The sequence below is a fragment of the Balaenoptera physalus genome (genome assembly GCF_965194825.1).
Source record: "Balaenoptera physalus genome assembly, chromosome: 17".
Classification (NCBI taxonomy): domain Eukaryota; kingdom Metazoa; phylum Chordata; class Mammalia; order Artiodactyla; family Balaenopteridae; genus Balaenoptera; species Balaenoptera physalus.
In genome coordinates, this window is record NC_138895.1 from 53,358,834 (window position 1) to 53,377,622 (window position 18,789).

The 18,789-nt window shown below is 35.1% G+C and overlaps 1 protein-coding gene across 4 annotated transcripts in view; it reads right to left on the reverse strand.

Moving 5' to 3' along the window:
* Positions 1-455: 455 nt before the first annotated feature.
* LRP12 (LDL receptor related protein 12) overlaps positions 456-18,789 on the reverse strand; it is an 82,834-nt gene continuing 64,500 nt past the window's right edge. For 3 of the 4 annotated variants that reach the window (XM_082434283.1, XM_082434286.1, XM_082434285.1), the window contains 4 exons: positions 11,235-11,437; positions 8,622-9,726; positions 7,208-7,340; positions 1,089-2,749 (listed from right to left, as the gene is read on the reverse strand). In XM_082434283.1, the coding sequence (XP_082290409.1) occupies positions 1,883-2,749; positions 7,208-7,340; positions 8,622-9,726; positions 11,235-11,437 (2,308 nt within the window). In that variant the 3' untranslated portion in view covers positions 1,089-1,882. Of the gene's footprint in view, positions 2,750-7,207; positions 7,341-8,621; positions 9,727-11,234; positions 11,438-18,789 lie in introns of all 4 variants that reach the window. The other variant, XM_082434284.1, reaches the window with a different exon arrangement.

Genomic DNA, 18,789 nt, shown 5'->3' on the forward strand with positions numbered 1-18,789 from the left:
CTTAATTTTTTTACTGTTTGAATCAAGAAGATGTATTAGTTAATTAAACAAAGAAATTAAAATATATGTCAGAAAACAAAAACAAAAAACCTATACATAATAGTATATAATTAGTAGGACCTAAACAAGGTTAATTTGGTAACCCAAATTCTGCCAGTAAAATATTGTATAGGGGTCTAAAATGTATCTGAAAATAATATAAAAAGAGAACTGATATAGTTACTGACTCTTATAAGACACATCAATTAAAGGCAAAATAATGTCCTGGTCCTTAGGGATTTTTTTACCCTTGAGAACTGGTGTAAGCCACTACTTTACTATAAGGGAGTTAAGAAAGACATCCCCTCTTTAATTTTTCTTCTAGACACACTGCATATTTCATGGCCTGAAATTGTATATGCACCAAATGAACAAAAATAAATAGAAACTTTGATTTAAAAAGTACCTCAAGGCAATACAAAAAAAAGAAGTCATTTTAATTTTTGATACATATTAAAACATTTCAGTCAGTTCTTCCTGACAGCATAACACGACAAATACACAAGACCTCAAACATGCTTTAAAATGACATTCAGCAAAGTATTTAAAATTTAATAAATAGCAATAATCATACACAAATACATTTTTCATACTCAAACATTAAGCTACTAAAACAGACAGCTAAAGAATAAATAAATGGGAATTGACAATAAAAAAATATGCGGGGTTTTGCAATTCATTTTACTTAAAAAAGGGAGGTGATCTGAATGATTTCTTAATTTGCTTTTCAACATGTAGCATGATCCTCCCCTTATGAATAAAATATATTGAAAAAATCACTTTCTTACTATAATGCAGTTTTTAAATACAACAAATAAATATGAAACTAGCAAAGCAACCTCAAGTTGTAATAAAAATGCCCCCTCACGCCCCCCCCATAAGCTATGGAAATATATAGTCATTATGATAGCAAATAATAGTATTTAAAGTGATAGTGCTTCTGCACTAAACTCATCTGAGAACTTGATATGATTTTAGTGCAAATCCCTACGGTCCAATACAAGCATAACCCTGTATCAGGGAAAGACATTACCAGTTGGAACTTGTACAATTTTTGTACATATTTTATAAAGTTCAAGATTTAATGCATAGTAGAATATCTTCATCTGCTTAATTCTGTCCTTAAATAGAGATAAAAAAAGAAATGATTTGGGCTTTTTACCATTTGGTTTGTACCATATTAGAGTATTAAAGTCAACATTAGAAAATTTATAAAAGAGTTTTGTTTTTGCCATTAATTTATCTAACTCTATCTAAATTTCACATCATTGCATGTTAAACATGAGAAAAAATTTTAGACAGTTTTTTTCCCTTTGACAAGCTCATATTATGAAATCTAATAATGTTTAGACAGATGTTATACAAATAAAAACAGGTGAGAATAAGGACTTTTTCTCTTTTTATATTAACAACCTTAACATCTAGTATATTAAGTTACAAGATGTATTGGCAAAAGCATAAAGGGTTCAATTAAAAGAAGGTATTATTTTGAACAAAGAAACGTTTTAACATAGGATAGATAGAAACTGACAGTCAAATGAGTTTCTGCAGCCATATCTCTACTGCGAACTACAGTACCAGGATGAAAACAATTAGAAACAAATGGAAGAACATTATTGAACAATCTGAATACATAATGCATTTTTAGCTGCTAAAATAGTAAACTCTAAAGTTTATAGAGTTACAGGTGTTTAATTTAACCATGCAGGCTAACATATGATAGTAAGAATCACCCTGCATCTTTTTTCTTTTTAAATTAAAACTAGTTTAATTGTAAAGTTCCAAAACAATGAATGGATATTGCTCCAACTTGTATCCAATCTCCCTGATGGGATTCTTGTACCTAACAAAGTAACAAAGCTTCATCATCACTCGTTTCATTTTTCAGCGTTGCTTCTAAGCAAGAGTCTGGTATCTGGGCAGTGTGGACAATACCGCAGCGCTCACAGGGGCCATCGCGATTACTTGGTCTTACTCCAGGGTCTGCTGCACTATATGGTTGTCTGAACCTTTGCCCTTGATCGGAGGCAAGATCAAGAAGAGGTCTGGAACAGTCATTCGCGTCAAAGTCTGAAGCTCCTTCAGAAACTGGAATCAGCATTTCGACATCATCATCTTCTTCTCTTCCATTTACCCCATTATCAAGTTGTCTCAAAGGGCTCTGGTTCTGACTTACGGAGCTTGATCGCCCTAATGTAAAACGTACCCAACGTAGCCCCTGAGTCATACGACTTAGCGCACTTGTGAGCTGGTGACGCGCCGGACTCACACTTGGGGGTTCCGCACTTGTCACATCCCGTCCGGTTTCTGTGTGACCACCTCGGGTATTCTGAGTGGAGGAACTTCCACTTGCTCCCACTGTTGCTTCTACCGCTGTTGTGGGAGGGATTTTTTGAGGCAAAGGAGCTGCAACCCCGCCAGATGCTCCTACCGTATCTCTTCTCTCATTTTCTGTGTCTGTGTCGTCAGATTCCACAGAAAACAAACTTCTGTGAGTATGATTTCTTTCAGGTTCTCTGTTGGTACTCTGACTAGGGGCAACCTCATCCCCATCTGCTGAGACCAGAGCCAATGACCCTGAATGGCGTGATCTTGCAAAATTAAAAATACGATTCCAGATGTTGCTGGATCTGCCTGCCATAGGAAGTCTGATTGAAGTAAATCCAAGCTGAGACCGTACAGCTAGCCTCAGGTTTTCCAAAACAGAAGCCTGCGGAAAAAAAAAAGAAAGAAAGAAAGAAAGAAAGAAAAGATCTTAAAACAGCTAACAACGAGGTATTAAGATGGAAAACACCCTTCTATTCAGCATGTGTTGTGGATGAAAGTTCTATTACTCATTTTACGGTCTATGGAGGATGAATTAAATTCTCTCATCGATACAGGTTCACCTCACTCCAGAATCTAACCTATAACTTGAACCACTGTTCACTGTGTTTAAGATTTTCTCGATACTTCATTTTATATATGAACTTTAAAATGATGTTTAATGCCAATTACAACAGCAATTTTATTTCAAAACTTCACATAGTAATCCAATCCTAGAAATGCACCAAAGATGGAAAATAAAAGTATCTGATACTTCTTTAGCTACGAAGATAGAAGAATCTCTACAATAATTCTCTAAATGACCTAAAGGAGTGTGAAAACTAGGCTGTTTGTTTTTTTGTTTTAACACAGCACAAGTTAGACTTGATTTACAAGGATGAAACCTTGCAAAACATGTAAAAATTATATCTCACAGTTGGTTCTCAAGGACTTGTTGAATGAGTGGATATTGAGGATATCCATAAATTGAGGATATCCATAAATAAATATCCATAAATATTTATTATAAATAAATACAAATTTATTTATATTGTCACAAACAAAGGAATTACCGTATTTGTAATGCAGCACAGGAAACAAAAAGCCAAAGAAATTAACTTGTTTATAGCCCTATTCAATGGTATCTGAGACATTTGGGTTCCTTCTCAATCTTAAAGATTTAAGTCTTGGGCTTCCCTGGTGGCGCAGTGGTTGAGAATCTGCCTGCCAATGCAGGGGACACGGGTTCGAGCCCTGGTCTGGGAAGATCCCACATGCCGCGGAGCAACTGGGCCCGTGAGCCACAACTACTGAGCCTGCGCATCTGGAGCTTGTGCTCCGCAACAAGAGACGCCGCGATAGTGAGAGGCCCGCGCACCGCGATGAAGAGTGGCCCCCGCTTGCCGCAACTAGAGAAAACCCTTGCACAGAAACGAAGATCCAACACAGCCAAAAATAAATGAATGAATAAATACATAATAAAAATAAAGGAATTCCTTTTAAAAAAAAAGAGTCTTTACAAAAAAAAAGATTTATGTCTTATTTTCTACAGCTTCATGTTAAACATAAATTATAACCTTATTCTTTGAAAATTGGTGATTTTTAATTAGTGCATATGGGAGGTGACCATACTGCCCAACTGAAAGAAAAATCATCTAGATTTTCTTTTTTCTAGATGAATGACTATCGGAATTAAAAAAAAAAAAAAAAAAAAAAAAAAAAAAAAAAAACTACAGTATTTACAAAAACAGTCTTTAAGCTCCATCTAGTGGTTACAAAAAGGAGTAATCAAACTTGGAACAAACACAGCTTTCATCAATCTGGCATTTAGTATTTAAAATACAGTATTTCCAAGAAACAATGGTGAATTGATATACTCCCTTTCAAAAGGTGATACAGTTTCCCTCTGACAAAATGAATGGCTCTTGCCTATCCCCCCAGAGAAAAAAGGAAGGGAAGAGAATAAGAAGATGTGATAACATATGTTTTCCATCTCTGTTTGTGACTGGTATTGAAGTAAATCCAAGCTGATACCGTACAGCTAGCCTCAGGTTTTCCATATAGATTTGTGATTTCCATATACACCCTTTGAACATAATCCCTGGAATATAATTCACAGAAAGCTCAGAAGCTACTATCACAGGAATATTTCATAGTCTAGCCTTAGTAAATAACAGATGGCCAATAAGAAATCTGAATATCAGCACATAAAATTTACTATACAAATGAGTAAGAGTTTTCACCAATTGGGAATGTAACTATAAACTAACTGAAAAAAAAAAAAAAAAAGTGGCTCACATCCGTATGAACTCCATAGATTTGGTCCTCCTCATTTGGCATTCACGTTCTAAGGCTTTGTGTGAGCACTGTCATTAAATCCAGCAATGAATACAAGGCTCTTCAGATATCCTCCACTTTTATGCAGCTGCCACCCACAATGCCTTCAGCACACTTCAAAGCCGACTTTAACAGTATAGTCTGTCAGTGAGATGAAGCTCTCTACTGGCTTCAAAGTCTGTTTAATTAAATGATTGCCAATTTAACATTAGATTCTACAAGGGGATCTCATGATTGTTTTAGGAATAATTTTATATACTTCTTCCATTTATGAAGCAGAAGAAAAGGATTCTTCAGAAAGGATCGCTATTTTGAATGAGTTGGTAATCAGAAGATTATTTTTCTTTTTAAAAACAAATAAGGAAATTTGATAATTTATTACCAAAAGTTTCAAACATAAGAGTGTAATCTCATTAACTGAATAAAATCTAGTTTACCATTTGCAAACATATTTTATTTTAAAACTTTGTTGAAGCAGAATTCCCTCACAAGGGTAAATTATAACCCTACAAAAATGCTGTAGTAGGTAGTAAAGAATTGAAACCTTACCCAAAGTGAGGTCTGACCTTTGCCCTTTACTTCTGGGATGAGACCTCAGACCTTGGAATGTCAGCTTTGACAGGAGTGTCATTGCATGGAGACTTGGGCCAGCCAGAGAGTAGCACCGCGTTTTCGGTGGAGGCTCTGAGCCACACCAATGTGATGTAGCGTGGGAGAGTTGAGTCAGCAGAATCAGTCAACCTCTGGAGAGGCTAGAGACTGGGATCAGCCACGTGTGCAATTAATCATGCCTATGTGATGGAGCTCCAGTAAAAACCCTGGACACCGAGTTTGGGTGAGCTCCCCTAGTTGGCAATGTTTCGTGCATACTGTCACACACCTGTGTCGAGAGAATAACACTGTCCTGACTTTATGGGGAAAAGACAATTGGAAGGGTCGTGTTTGGTACCCTCCTGAACCCTGCCTGTCCTACGTGTCTCTTCCTTTGGCTGATTTAATCTGGATCCTTTCCCAGCAATAATAGTTACACCAGCTTATACTATTAAGTAAAACAGCTTTCAATGAGTTCTCAGTCCTTCTAGTGAATTATCAAACCTGAGGATGGTTTGGGAGCCCCAGAACTTAAAATTGGTTTTAGAAGTAAGGGCTGTCTTGTGTGGACTGTGCCCCCTCTAACTTCACAGTTGACTAACCTCTTGAAGGTAGCCTCAGGATATAGGGGTGGGGTGATACATGGTGGAGTGGGTAGATGGAATTAACCATCCTCTGAATTCCTACCTAAAAAGAACCCTTCACCATGGCAGGGACAACAATATATAAAAGCCACAATGTAGGTTTTTCCTATGTTGCACACAAAATTCCAACCAGTGGAAGTTCTGAATTACTTACTTAGCAAACTACATCAAATTCTCACAAAGATTTCCTAAAAGACTCAAATAAGATGACCCACTGTAATTGGAAACCTATTTAACAAAAAGGAAATGGTCTTTCATTTTGAACAGAATTAAATTACTGGGAAAACAATGTTCATCAATTTTTCTTAATTCTGATACTGGGAACAATTTTTAGAAATGATTCTGGATGAATTTACATTTTAAATGTAGAAACCTTAATGCCCTTAAGAACCCTGGTACAATTGTAAGCACTGAAAAAGAAATTAAAAAAGAAATTGCAGGGAACTATATTTGATATCTTATAATAATCTATTATGGAAAAGAATCTGAAAAAGAATATATATATATATGTATAACTGGATCACTTTAATGTACACCCGAAGTAAAAAATCACTCACAAAAATTTAAAGAATTCAGAAACATTAATAAAGAATGAGTTACTATTTAAAGAAAATGATATGAATTTTTAAGCACTGTAAAATCCAGCTGTGAAGAAGTTTTCTCTCAAGTCAGGTAGAAATATTAACTTAATTTCAACAACTTTTATTTTAATCTAGCATATTACTAATCTATTACTAAGCATATCAACTTTAGTATTTCTTTTTAAATCTTTGAAATAGTTCAAGTAGAAAGTAAGCTGTCAAACTTTACTTTTGAATTTTAACGCACTAAATTATCCTAAACAGTAAAATGCTTAAGAATCACCTAACCAAATCAGAAGTAAAGAATGAAAAGCATACTTCTGAATTTGTTAAAATACAATGAAACAATTAGAGTTGACCCTTGAACAACATGGGCTTGACATGCACGGGTCCACTTATATGTGGATTTTTTTCAATAGCAAATACTATAGTACTACATGATACATGGTTGGTTGCATTTATGGATGTTAAGCCCCAGACACAGAGGTCTGACTATAAAGTTACATGTGAATTTTCACCTGCACAGAGGGTGGGTGTCCCTAGCCCCCCTCGTTGCTCAGGGGTCAACTGTATAATTTCAATTCCTCCATATATTTAATTCTTAACTTGACTGCAAAAATTCTGACACAGTCAAGGATACTTTACCATTATATACAAGTATAGATTTCATTTTAAGAGGTACGGAAAGAGAAATAATAAGTTGCAACATACCTGATTAGGTGGACAAACAGGAAAATCTTCAACTGGTGGAATTAAACCCTGAGCAATCAATTGTCCATAAGAGGGAGGAGCTTCTCTTCTTAACAATTCTGCTTCCACTCTGGACAACTGTGTTTCAAATGATCTTTGAGAGAAACAGGGGGATGAAAAGGATTTAAAAAAAAGGCAAGCCAAAACAGTAATTTTTAAATTATCAACAATTAAAACAATCTGAATTTTAATATACTTGTTCATTTGTAAAGCTTACTTAGCCAACATTTGATGAGTATCTATACTACCCTACACTGAAAACACAAAGATGAAGCAGACAGTTTAGCCTCATGTGGTTTTACACTAGGGGTCTGGATCACTAAGTTTTAATAAATTAGATATCCCTGTAAAAGATAAAAGTACTAGATCTTTAAAGCCCTAAGAACATAAGGGCTTGAGACTTGAGGTGAAAGTATTTGAAAATTCTTAGAAGACACTTTATTCATCAAGTCCAACACATTTACTTTTCAGATAAGGAAAAGAGTGAAATGAGTCACCAAAACCCTTTCTGGAATAACTTGTTCTTAAACTCAAGACCTCTGGTCTTCATTGTACTCTTATGTTGCAATGTAGTAAAACATTTTCTGGCCATTTATACTGAACCAAAGATAAGATGCACTTGGTTATTGTGACACTGTGCATCTATTCTTAGCTGTCTGGTATGTGACTTCTTTGTTGTATCTATCATTTGTAATTCTCCTGGGACTGACGGTCATGGTCTCCACAGGAGCTTTCTAGAAGGCCTCTCTGCCATCAACTTCTCCCAGGTCCAGTCTCTCCTCTACCACACGAAAGACAGCTCTCCCTGAAGGCCACCCTTTAACGCTGAACTACTTCTTACTTAACTGAGATCTTTCAACTTTTATACCACTTTATTTTATAGCTCTTACAACATTTATATTTTTTGTCATCTAATTCTACCCACCAGTTCCTTCCTTCTCACTGTAAACTGCCCATGAGATTACTCCTACGCATTTCTCTATTCACCTGTATAATGCTTTCAACACAGAAGGTTCTCAAGTATCTGGAATTGTTGAATTAATATTTATAAAAACCGAGGTTAAAGAGCAACCACCGAGAATTACAGCTTGCAAAATTCCTGTAAGACAGATTAACCTGAAAACAGGAACTGATAAATACAGATTGGCTTTTCTCACCTCATAACTCTTAGTATTTATTTGTTTTTTAATGTTCTTATTAGGCTTTTGAGTCATAGGCTTTTCATAGTCATTTTATAAATCGTAAGAAGTATTTGTTTCTCAACAATATAACAAAAATATATTGCTAATCTCATTAAAAAAAATGTGTTGTAAATATTTGGGCCACGCTTTTACTGTAGAGAGCATAAGCACTATAGTTTTGTCTTGATACTGACCTTCGTTCAAACATTCTCAGAGAATAAAGCTTACAAGTACATCCCAAGGCAATGACCAGTAACAGGCCACAGATAAGGCTCCCTATGACGGCTGCAGTTATGACTCGGGTAGGCACGATTACCGGGCAATTCTCCTCGTCGCTGCCATCGCCACAGTCGTCCTGAGAGTCACACACCCAGCTTTCAAACACACAACGATTGTTTTTACAATGAAAATTTCCTGGCTGGCAAAAAAAGCAGTTTTTTTCATCGGAGCCATTTGGGCAATGATTCTGGTAGTTGCAGCGATCAGAACGAGGGTAACAGACGCCGTTCCGGGAACATGGGAACTCTTCCTTTTGGCACATGGTACAATTGATTTCATCCCTTCCGTTTGGGCAATGCCAATACCCATCACAGCGCTGCTGCTCCGTATAACACCCCCAGTTCCCTCCGCAGGGTATTTCCCATGGCAAACAGAAGCCGTCTACTTGGTAAGTAGCATTAAATCCCCTGGCAGCGTTGACTTTATCGGCACAGAAATGTACCCTTATCTGTCCAGAAGAAGACACGACAGTGAGTGGCGCATGAGAATCAAAAGCAGTTAACACACGCAAAAGTTTGTGTGGATTCTCCTCTAATCCATCGTATATTTTGACATAATCACCATAACCAGTACCATCAAGTTTAAAGTCAGTGAAACGTAAGATGACTTTACGATGATCACCAGTGTCTATTAACCAGGTGCAATTGCTTCCGGGAGGATAAAAGTCTGGATAATTGGGAGAATTAAAAGTACCATAAAAATATTTTAACCACTGCCCACAAGTTGGCACATCACAGTCTATCTCATCTCCAAGGTCAAGGCAGTCAATGTTCCCATCACATTTTAAAGATTCGGGGAGGCAAGTGTAAACTTTGGTAAACCGAGATAGACACTGGAACTGGTTGTAAGCACAGGGTTGGAAAGCGGCCGATGTTGGAGGATTCACTTCTTTGGCACAGATCTCTTCATCAGAACTATCTCCACATTCGTCCATGTTATTGCATTTCCAGGCTGCCGGTATACACTTCCCATTCCCACAACGAAACTGGTCACAAGCACAGTTTGGTTCCTCAGATTTCCCTGGGAGGACATTGGGAGGAGGGAGATGGAGAGATAAGGAGGAAAAAACATACTCTTTAAAGGGTATGTAACAGCAAGTGGCATTTTTATCATAAATGTTGATTAGCCCAAATGATAGTTGGGCTTGATCAAAAAATAGGTTAAACTCTAATGACAAATTAATATTGGCTTACTGATTACTCAACAATTTATTAAACACTTATGATTTGTTCCATGAAGATCTCTACAGCTGATCTAAAGAGAAAAGACCAATCCTGTTTTTGCAGAAGCTATTTTACTGCAGAACATTTAGTAAAGTGATGTAAGATATATGTTAGTAGGATGTATTGCCTAAGAATTTCAAATACTCTATTGTATAAACATTTTGCAATGAAGAAAAACTCCTCTATAATAATCACCTTTTCAAATCCAGTTTTAATATTCTTTTTGAGTTGTTTATATATATTATATATATATATATATATATATACACATACATACAATATTTTGCTTTGTGTATCATAGCATATTTTGCAAGCCCATTATTTAGACTCAAATTTTTGCTAAGATTATCATAAGTTAACTTTATTCTATTTCTAACATTTCATGTAACCACAACATGGTACTTCCATTTTATAATTTCTATTGTTTTAATACAACTGCAAAATATTTTATGAATCTGAGCTAAAGGTATAAATTTACTCAACAAAACAGTAGGGGGAAGAAGAGAGAAAAGAACTGAAATGTTTATAGAATTCTGATTATCTTAGTGGACTACCTTAAATATATAACAATAATGAGGTAGGGAAAGAAAACCAAACATTAGATTCCTACAGTCCACACTGATGATGTCGGCCAATGCTTACCTCTCCATTAACAACTTTTATTTACTGGCAAATAGGTGACAGAAAATGTGCTTCAGCACCTAAGTAAATATTACAAAGACTGTGCTTTTAATAAAAAAGAGAAAAAGCAGCATATGTTGCTAAAGGAGACCATGTAATTTCAGAAAATGGAAAATGATTTTCAGCAAAAATTTACATAACTCTAATGCTCTGAGTTCTTCATATTTGTATGATCTGCTCACTCTTTTTGGATAAAGTTTAAGAATTAGCAAAAGAAGACTTCTGATACTACAAACTACGAAAGTGAAATTATGTCTTTTCTTTGAAGGTGTAAAGACAAGGGTAATGCACACACACAAAAATACATTCTGAAGTAACTTGCAGGATACTGGTAAACACTTGAGGGGAAAAAGTTCCTTTTAAAATAAACGTATTCAAAATATTTAAAAAGAAAACTGACCTTAGTTTGTAAAATTAATCATTTTGTTAGGATTATACAACATGCCTTTTGGAGACCCGGATCTACGGCACCTGAACCTTTAGCCTCTAATTCCTCAATCTCAGCTGCCTTGAGGATTGAGTCACAATTAAATGGACATTGTTTAGAAGGCGAGTCCCGAAGTGACTGAGCAGTAAATACTATAGAATTCTGTTCCATATCTTTCTTCTTATTTAAAAACACACCTGAAAAGTATGCCAGTCTGAAACCCTTCCTAGAGATACTGTCATCGGAATGGAACCTGATCCAGACGTGGTCTTGTGAAGAAATATATGGTGGTGGGATTGTAGAACCACAGGCTCTGTAGCTTTCAATATTCTTGTATGTTTCTATCGTCAACCAGTCCAAACTGCATCTTCTGGACCCTTGAATATCAAAATCCTGAAAACTACAAATAAAAAGTCAGAAAAGGCTACTGAAAAGGAAATTTTGGAAAAAAATTTCATTAATAAATACAAAGTAACTGAGGACTTTATTATAAGCCTCCATATATTCACTGATTATCCTGGCTCTTCTAGGCCCACGACTATATCATCAGCAAATAATAATACTGCTTCTGTGTTCCTAACATTTACATCTCTTTCCCAGATTCCAGAACAATACCTCTTCATAAGTAACACGAAATTCAAAAAAAACGCTAAAAAACAGGAGACAGTTGGCACGATGTTTCTTTTTCTTCTCCCTGTGTGTGTTTAGGAAGGACCACTTCTAATTCTTAGCACCCTAAATTGTTCTCTGTTTGAACCACTCCATAATTCGATGAACTGAAAGACACAGAGGAAGTCTGCCTTCTCTAGATTAGACTGGTTCATCTGCCTGCTTAATGAGTTTACAGCTTACATTTTCAGGAGAGCAAATAGCAAACCTGAGCCAAGTAAAAAAGTTAAAAATGAACAAACAAAAAACTTCTTCAGTGAAAAGTCCCTGAGTTTGGGAATACTTTTCTACATAAATGATTTATAACCAAATGTTATCTTGTAGTTCATAAAATATGGGCATGAATAAAGGGCAGAAAAGTCAAATAAGAAGCACATACAAAATTAGCCAGTGCTATGAAAAAAGAAAAAACAAAATAGCATTTTCTACTAACATGTCTCACCGAAAAGTGAGATTCCTGCCTTAAGCCAAGTGATGATAAAGTTAATTATCCAAGGATTATTGTACCAGGATATTTCCTCTTTAAATATTCTGGGGGCTTCCCTGGCGGCGCAGTGGTTGAGAGTCTGCCTGCCAATGCAGGGGACACGGGTTCGAGCCCTGGTCTGGGAAGATCCCACGTGCCGCGGAGCCACTGGGCCCGTGAGCCACAATTACTGAGCCTGCGCGTCTGGAGCCTGTGCTCCGCAACAAGAGAGGCCGCGATAGTGAGAGGCCCGCGCACCGCGATGAAGAGTGGCCCCCGCTTGCCACAACTAGAGAAAGCCCTCGCGCAGAAATGAAGACCCAACACAGCCATAAATAAATAAATAAATACTTTAAATATTCTGAGTAACTATAACAAAGGCTGACAATTTGACTGCTTCCAGTTTTTCACTATTATGAACAATGCTGGAATCCTTATACATGTTCTCTCCACACACACATGAGCAAGTATTTCTCTAGGACAAATTTTTCTAGAAGTAGAATTGCTAGGTCAAAAGACACAATTCCACTTTAAATTTGATAGCAACACTGAGAAAAATGTTTATACCAACTCACAATTCCACCAAGTGCGTATGAAAAAGCACCTTATACCCCACAACTCTGGCAAAATGCAACATTTTATTTCTAAAGATTTGTTGCCAGTTAGGTGGATAAAAGAGATTTATCATTGTTCTAGTTTGCATTTCCTTATTTACTGAAATTGAAACACTTTTTCCTATGTTTATTAGCTATTTCTATTTCTTTTTCTGTGAATCACCTTGTTATATCCTTCGTACCTTACAATTTGCTCTTATTTAAGAGCTCTTTATATAGTATAAACGTGTATCTATTTGGGGCATGTATGTTATGCAAGATATATGTAGATCCACTCAGACCCTCATTCTCTCCAATAGTTGGTGCTGTCAGTCTTTCTTAATGGTATCTTTTACTGAGGAGTTTTTTTTTTTTTTTAATTATAGTTGACTTACAATATTATATTAGTTTCAGGTGTACAACACACTGATTCGATGTTTTTACAGCTTATACACCATATAAAGTTATTATTGCATATTGGCTATATTCCCCTGTGCTGCACATTACATCCTTGTAACTTATTTATTTTATACATAGTAGTCTGTACCTCTTAATACCCCTCACCTATCTTGTCCCTCTCCTTGATCTCTGTATCTGTGAGTCTGTTTCTGTTTTGTTATATTCGTTAATGTGTTTTATTTTTCAGATTCCATATAAACTGAAAACATACAGTATTTGTCTTTCTCTGTCTGACTTATTTCACTAAGCGTAATAACCGGTAGGGCCATTCATGTTGTTGCAAATGGCAAAATTTCACTCTTTTTTTATAGCTGAGAAATATTCCATTATATCACATCTTCTTTATCCACTTATCTGTTGATGGATACTTAGGTTGCTTCCATGTCTTGGCTACTATAAGTAATGCTGCTATGAACACTGGGTTGCATATATCTTTTCAAATTTTTTTTTTCATTTTCTTTGGATATGAAGAGTGGAACTGCTGGATCGTCTGGTAATTCTATTTTTAATTTTTTGAGGAACCTGCGTACTGCTTTCCATAGTGGCTGTGCTGAATGGGAGAAGATATTTGCAAATGATATGTCCAATAAGGGGTTAATAATCCAAAATATACAAAGAACTCATACAACTCAATATCAAAAAAAACAAACATCCCAATTAAAATATGCACAGAGGATCTGAACACACATTTTTCCAAAGAAGACACACAGATGCCAATAGGCACATGAAAAGATGTTCAACATTGCTAATCATCAGGGAAATACAACTCAAAACCACAATGAGATATCACCTCACATCTGTCAGAATGGTTACTGTCAAAGCCATGTTGGCAAGGATGTGAAGAAAAGGGAACCTTTGTGCACTGTTGGTGGAGACGTAAACTGGTGTAGCCACTATGGAAAACAGTACGGAGATTCCTCAAAAAATTAAAAATAGAACTACCATATGATCCAGCAATTCCACTCCTAGGTATTTACTGGAAGAAAAAAACACTAATTAGAAAACATATATGCACCCCAATTTTCATTGCAGCATTATTTACAATAGCCAAAATATGGAAGTAATCAAAGTGTCCTTTAATATACTGTTTTTTTTTTTTTTTGGTTGCACCTTGTGGCTTTGTGGGATCACAGTTCCCCGACCAGGGACTGAAACAGGGCCATGCCCGTGAAAGCCCAGAATCCTAACCACTAGCCCACCAGAGAACTCCCAACTTTTAATCAACGAAGATTCATGAAATCAGGGACCTGATCCAGAACAAAAGAAATAATCAATAAATATGTCCTCACATATACACTACTAGGGATTTGGTTTGCTAATATTCATTTAGGATGTTTCAAATACATTTACAAGTGAAAGTAATTTTCAGTTTTTCTTTTTTTATGCTTCAGAATAGTTTATGTAACAAAGACACTGTTTACAAACCTGTGCCTTGTGCCTCTTCAGAGTACAAATGATTTAGGGTAGAGATTTTCAACTTCTTCACGCTTTTTGGTTTAATCAGTTTTTCCTAAACTTTCATTAAGTCAGTTTTGATAATTTAAATTTTCTTAGAAATTATCATTTTATCTTGAAAGTAAAATTTATCATTGCAAAGTTTTACATAGTACTTTCATACAACTGGTTAAATTTTCATATCGGTGGTCTTTAAATTTGTTTGGATTATCTATGTAGGTAAGTGTAGTATTGGCAAATGAGGAAAGTTTCACCTCTTCCTTTTCATTTTTTTATACCACTAACCTCTATTTGTTGGAACGTTGTATTGACTGAGCTTCAAGTACAAGCAGTGAAAGCATGTATCCTTGTCTTGGTCCTTAGTGCTAAAATTAAATTCAATATTAAGTTTGATTTTTAAATTTATTAAACAGGTAACTTTTATCAGGTTAAGGAAATTTCTTCTCTATTCATTTGGCAAAACTTGTCCGTAAAACTATCTGGGTGTAGAAATCTTATTTTGACTCTTGATTTAACTTCTTTAATAGCTATTGCATTCATCAGTTTTCTAATTCTTCTTGAATCAATTTTGGTAACACACATGTAGAAAATGATTCATTTCTTCTAATTTTATAAAAGTATCAGTATAAACCATTCATGATATTCCTTTATGGCTTCTAAAATCTCTATTATTGTATTTATAACTATAGACACTTGTTCTTTTTTTTTTTTTTTTTAATTTTTATTTGTACCTTTCCTCTTTTTTCTTCACTCTTGCCTTGAGATCTGTCTTTGTCTATTTTCCTCACTCTTTCAGAAAACCAGTTTTTGGTTATTTTTTCTATTTAATTATTTTCTGATCTTAACTTTATTTTTTCTACTAAAGATTTACCCTGTAGTTTTCCTTCTAAACTCTTGAGAAAATGCTGAGCTTATTTATTTTCCATCTTACTAGTTTTTAAATCAATGCATTAAAGCTGTAAAATTTTCTAAGTACTCTTTCAATGTATTCCAACAGCTTTAATATCTAATACTTTCATTATGGCTATTTAAAAATATTTTGAGTTTCACTGTGATTTCCATCTTTAATGCAGAAGTTATTTAGGAATATATTTCTGAACATATGGGTTTTTAAAAAATTGTTGGTTTCTAATTTAACTGCATTATGATCAGAGAAAATGTGAATGATGTAAAGTCTGGAAATACATTCAGAATTCCTTTATTTAATATATAATCAATTTTTAAATAAATGTCACATATGTCTTTGAAAGGAATGTGTATTCTCTATTCACTGAAATAGGTATAAACTTTACACACATATGTAACACATGCGTCTACTGAATCAAGCTTGTTAGTTTTATCAAATCTTCTCCATTTTTACTAATTGTTTTCCTGTTTAATGTATTAAATTCAGATTAAAACATATGTTTAGAAACTTCCACTGAATTGTGCACTAGTCAAACCTGGTCAAACTTGGTTAACTCCCCCCACAGTCTGCTTTGCTTGTGTTTTATGCTGTGTTATTAGGTACACAACGTTGAACCATTATTGTATCTTCCTAGTGGATTATTCCATTTGTTACTAATACTTTGTGTCTTAAGGTCAATTACAACTGATGTTAACCTTCCTGCACTAGCTCTCTCCTGATCTGTACTTCCATAGCTTATCTTTCCCTATGCTCATTTTTTAGACTTTCTGTTGGTGCTGTTTTAGGTATGTTCTTATTAAGCCCATTGGAGAGGGATCATATCAATCACCCAACCAATAAACCTGATTGGATAGTCTATCTTTTAAAGGGTAAGTGAGTTTTCTTGATTGAATAGCTTTTCTATTTGGTGTGGGGAATGGGGTTCTCATTTCCCTCCTTTCCTGTATTAATAGGTTTTTGAGGGCTTTTTAAAAAAGTTTCTTTCCCTCTGAGAATTCTCTCAAATTCTCAAATTCAGTAGAAAAATTTACAACTTTATTTTCACCCATCTGTAACTGAAATTTAACATTTCCTTCACTTATGAATATAAACAACAAACCATGAATAGTTTTTATAGTACCTACCTCTCACACTGTCACCAATAGAAATCACAGATAATTTCATCTTACATTTCAGTTTTAATAGAGATCTAGAATAACTATTTACACTCAAAACCACTTTGAAATTATAGTAATTGTTAAAAGCATGGCTTGCTCACTAATATGTTAATAAATAAGCATATATGTACTATCATATTATAAATTTGTAAAAATACCTGATAGCTATATTTCAGGAATAATTGGTTCCCTTTGTAATGCTATGTGTTTTGTTTTATATATTTAAAAACATTCTGAGAAAGGATCTATAGGTTTCACCAAACTACCAAAGTGTTCGTGGCATAAAAAACGTTAAGAAAAAAACCCCCAATATATTAAAGTGTACAACATCTGTAGTAAATCTGTATTCCAACTTGATTTTGTTGGCTGTTTTGGTTAGTATTAAAGTTTTTCAAACATTCTAGAAATTCGGGTTGCATGCTTTTGTGAAAGATTTTTGGTGCTGTTTTTGTTTTGTTTTTTAAATTTTATCTCCTCCTATGTTCCCCCACGGCATCTGTTTTGTAGCTACCTCCACTTAGGTCTCCATTCCAAAACCAGTCCTAAGATGGTGGTTCAGAGTAATATTATAGACCCCGTCACAGAGTCAGTGGGGACTTAGTTAAATTCCTATTTATTATGGTATGTCTCCTACCTTTCTAAGCTCTCAGCCCCATGAAAGTTCAAGCAGTGGTTAGTAGAAGCTTTTTTCAGCCTCCTTTCTTGAGCAAAATATCCTGACCCTACTCCTTGGCTTCAAGCAGGGAACCAGAATCCAATCCTCTACCTCCTGTGGATAAGGTGGCCTTTGTGGATTTGGGCAGATTTAAAGGGAAGGGATAAAAATGCTTATGTATCACCATCTTTAACCAGTTTTATAAGGAGAGGTCTAAATATTGTTTGTTTATAGTTGGTAATTTTAGTTTCTCTCTTTTATCTAGATTTTAATTATTTTAAACTCAGGAATGAATGTTGATTTTGTTTTTACCAAAAAGCTTTAAAACATCTGTCTAGTCTAGATAGTCATATCTAGATAATCATATCTCTTCTCTGACTTGTTAATATGGTAAACTAATTTAATATTTCCTAATATTGACTCAATTGTGTGTCTAAATGAGCTGAATTTGATTATGGCATAAATTTCTTTTGAACAAGTATTTAAGATATTACGCCAATATTCACAAGTGAAACTTGACTTTCTTTGTGTATTATGTGGGTGTGTCATCTTTTTAAAGTTTGGTATTACCATGTTAATGGCTTCAGTAAGAACTAGGACGACTACTAAAATTACTTTCTGATTTTATGAGGCTGGCTGTGTAAATCCAAATTTGTTAACTCCATCCAGAATTTAGGAAATCTTCCCTTAGATGTGGAGCTCACCTCCGATATTGTTCTGCATTTCAGTATTTTGCTTGGTTTTTAGCGTAGCTTTGTGAAATCTCAAGGATCCAACACATGATCAGAACCAGATGGCAGTGTTCCATGTCACCTCCTTTGTGCTGGCAAGAATTTCCAAGTTTTACATAACTGAGCTGGTAGGCTGCAAATTTAATTTGGGGTTGGATTTTTAGGTTAAAAGAAAAAAAATCTCCAAAAAGTCTAGTTTTATGTTTAAAAAATATTTGGAATCCCTACGGTAAAATATTACTTTGTAAACACATTTGTACTTAGTCATGTTATAAGTAACAGAAAATAGGCATATTATTCAGATTCCAACATTGGTACTGCTGCAGAAGGATAACCTTAATGGTACATCCTACCAATCCATCAAGCAAGGGAATCATACTTCTCACAGAGGAGTGTTACAGCTTCCACAGAAGCTCGGCTCCAGTGTTCCAAAAGATGTGGCCTGGGGCAGAGAGGCACCAAAGGAAAACATACCATATGTCCCTGTTTTACTTCCACAGAAAAAAAGGAGATAGACTACAATTGTGTTCCTCAAGAGACTGGTTTTCTCATTAGTTAATGAATATAAAAGAGGAACATGGAAAGATTCAAAAATAGGCTAAATTTACAATCTCATTTGCAAAAAATTGTAAAATTAAGGGATGTATGTCTATGATCTGC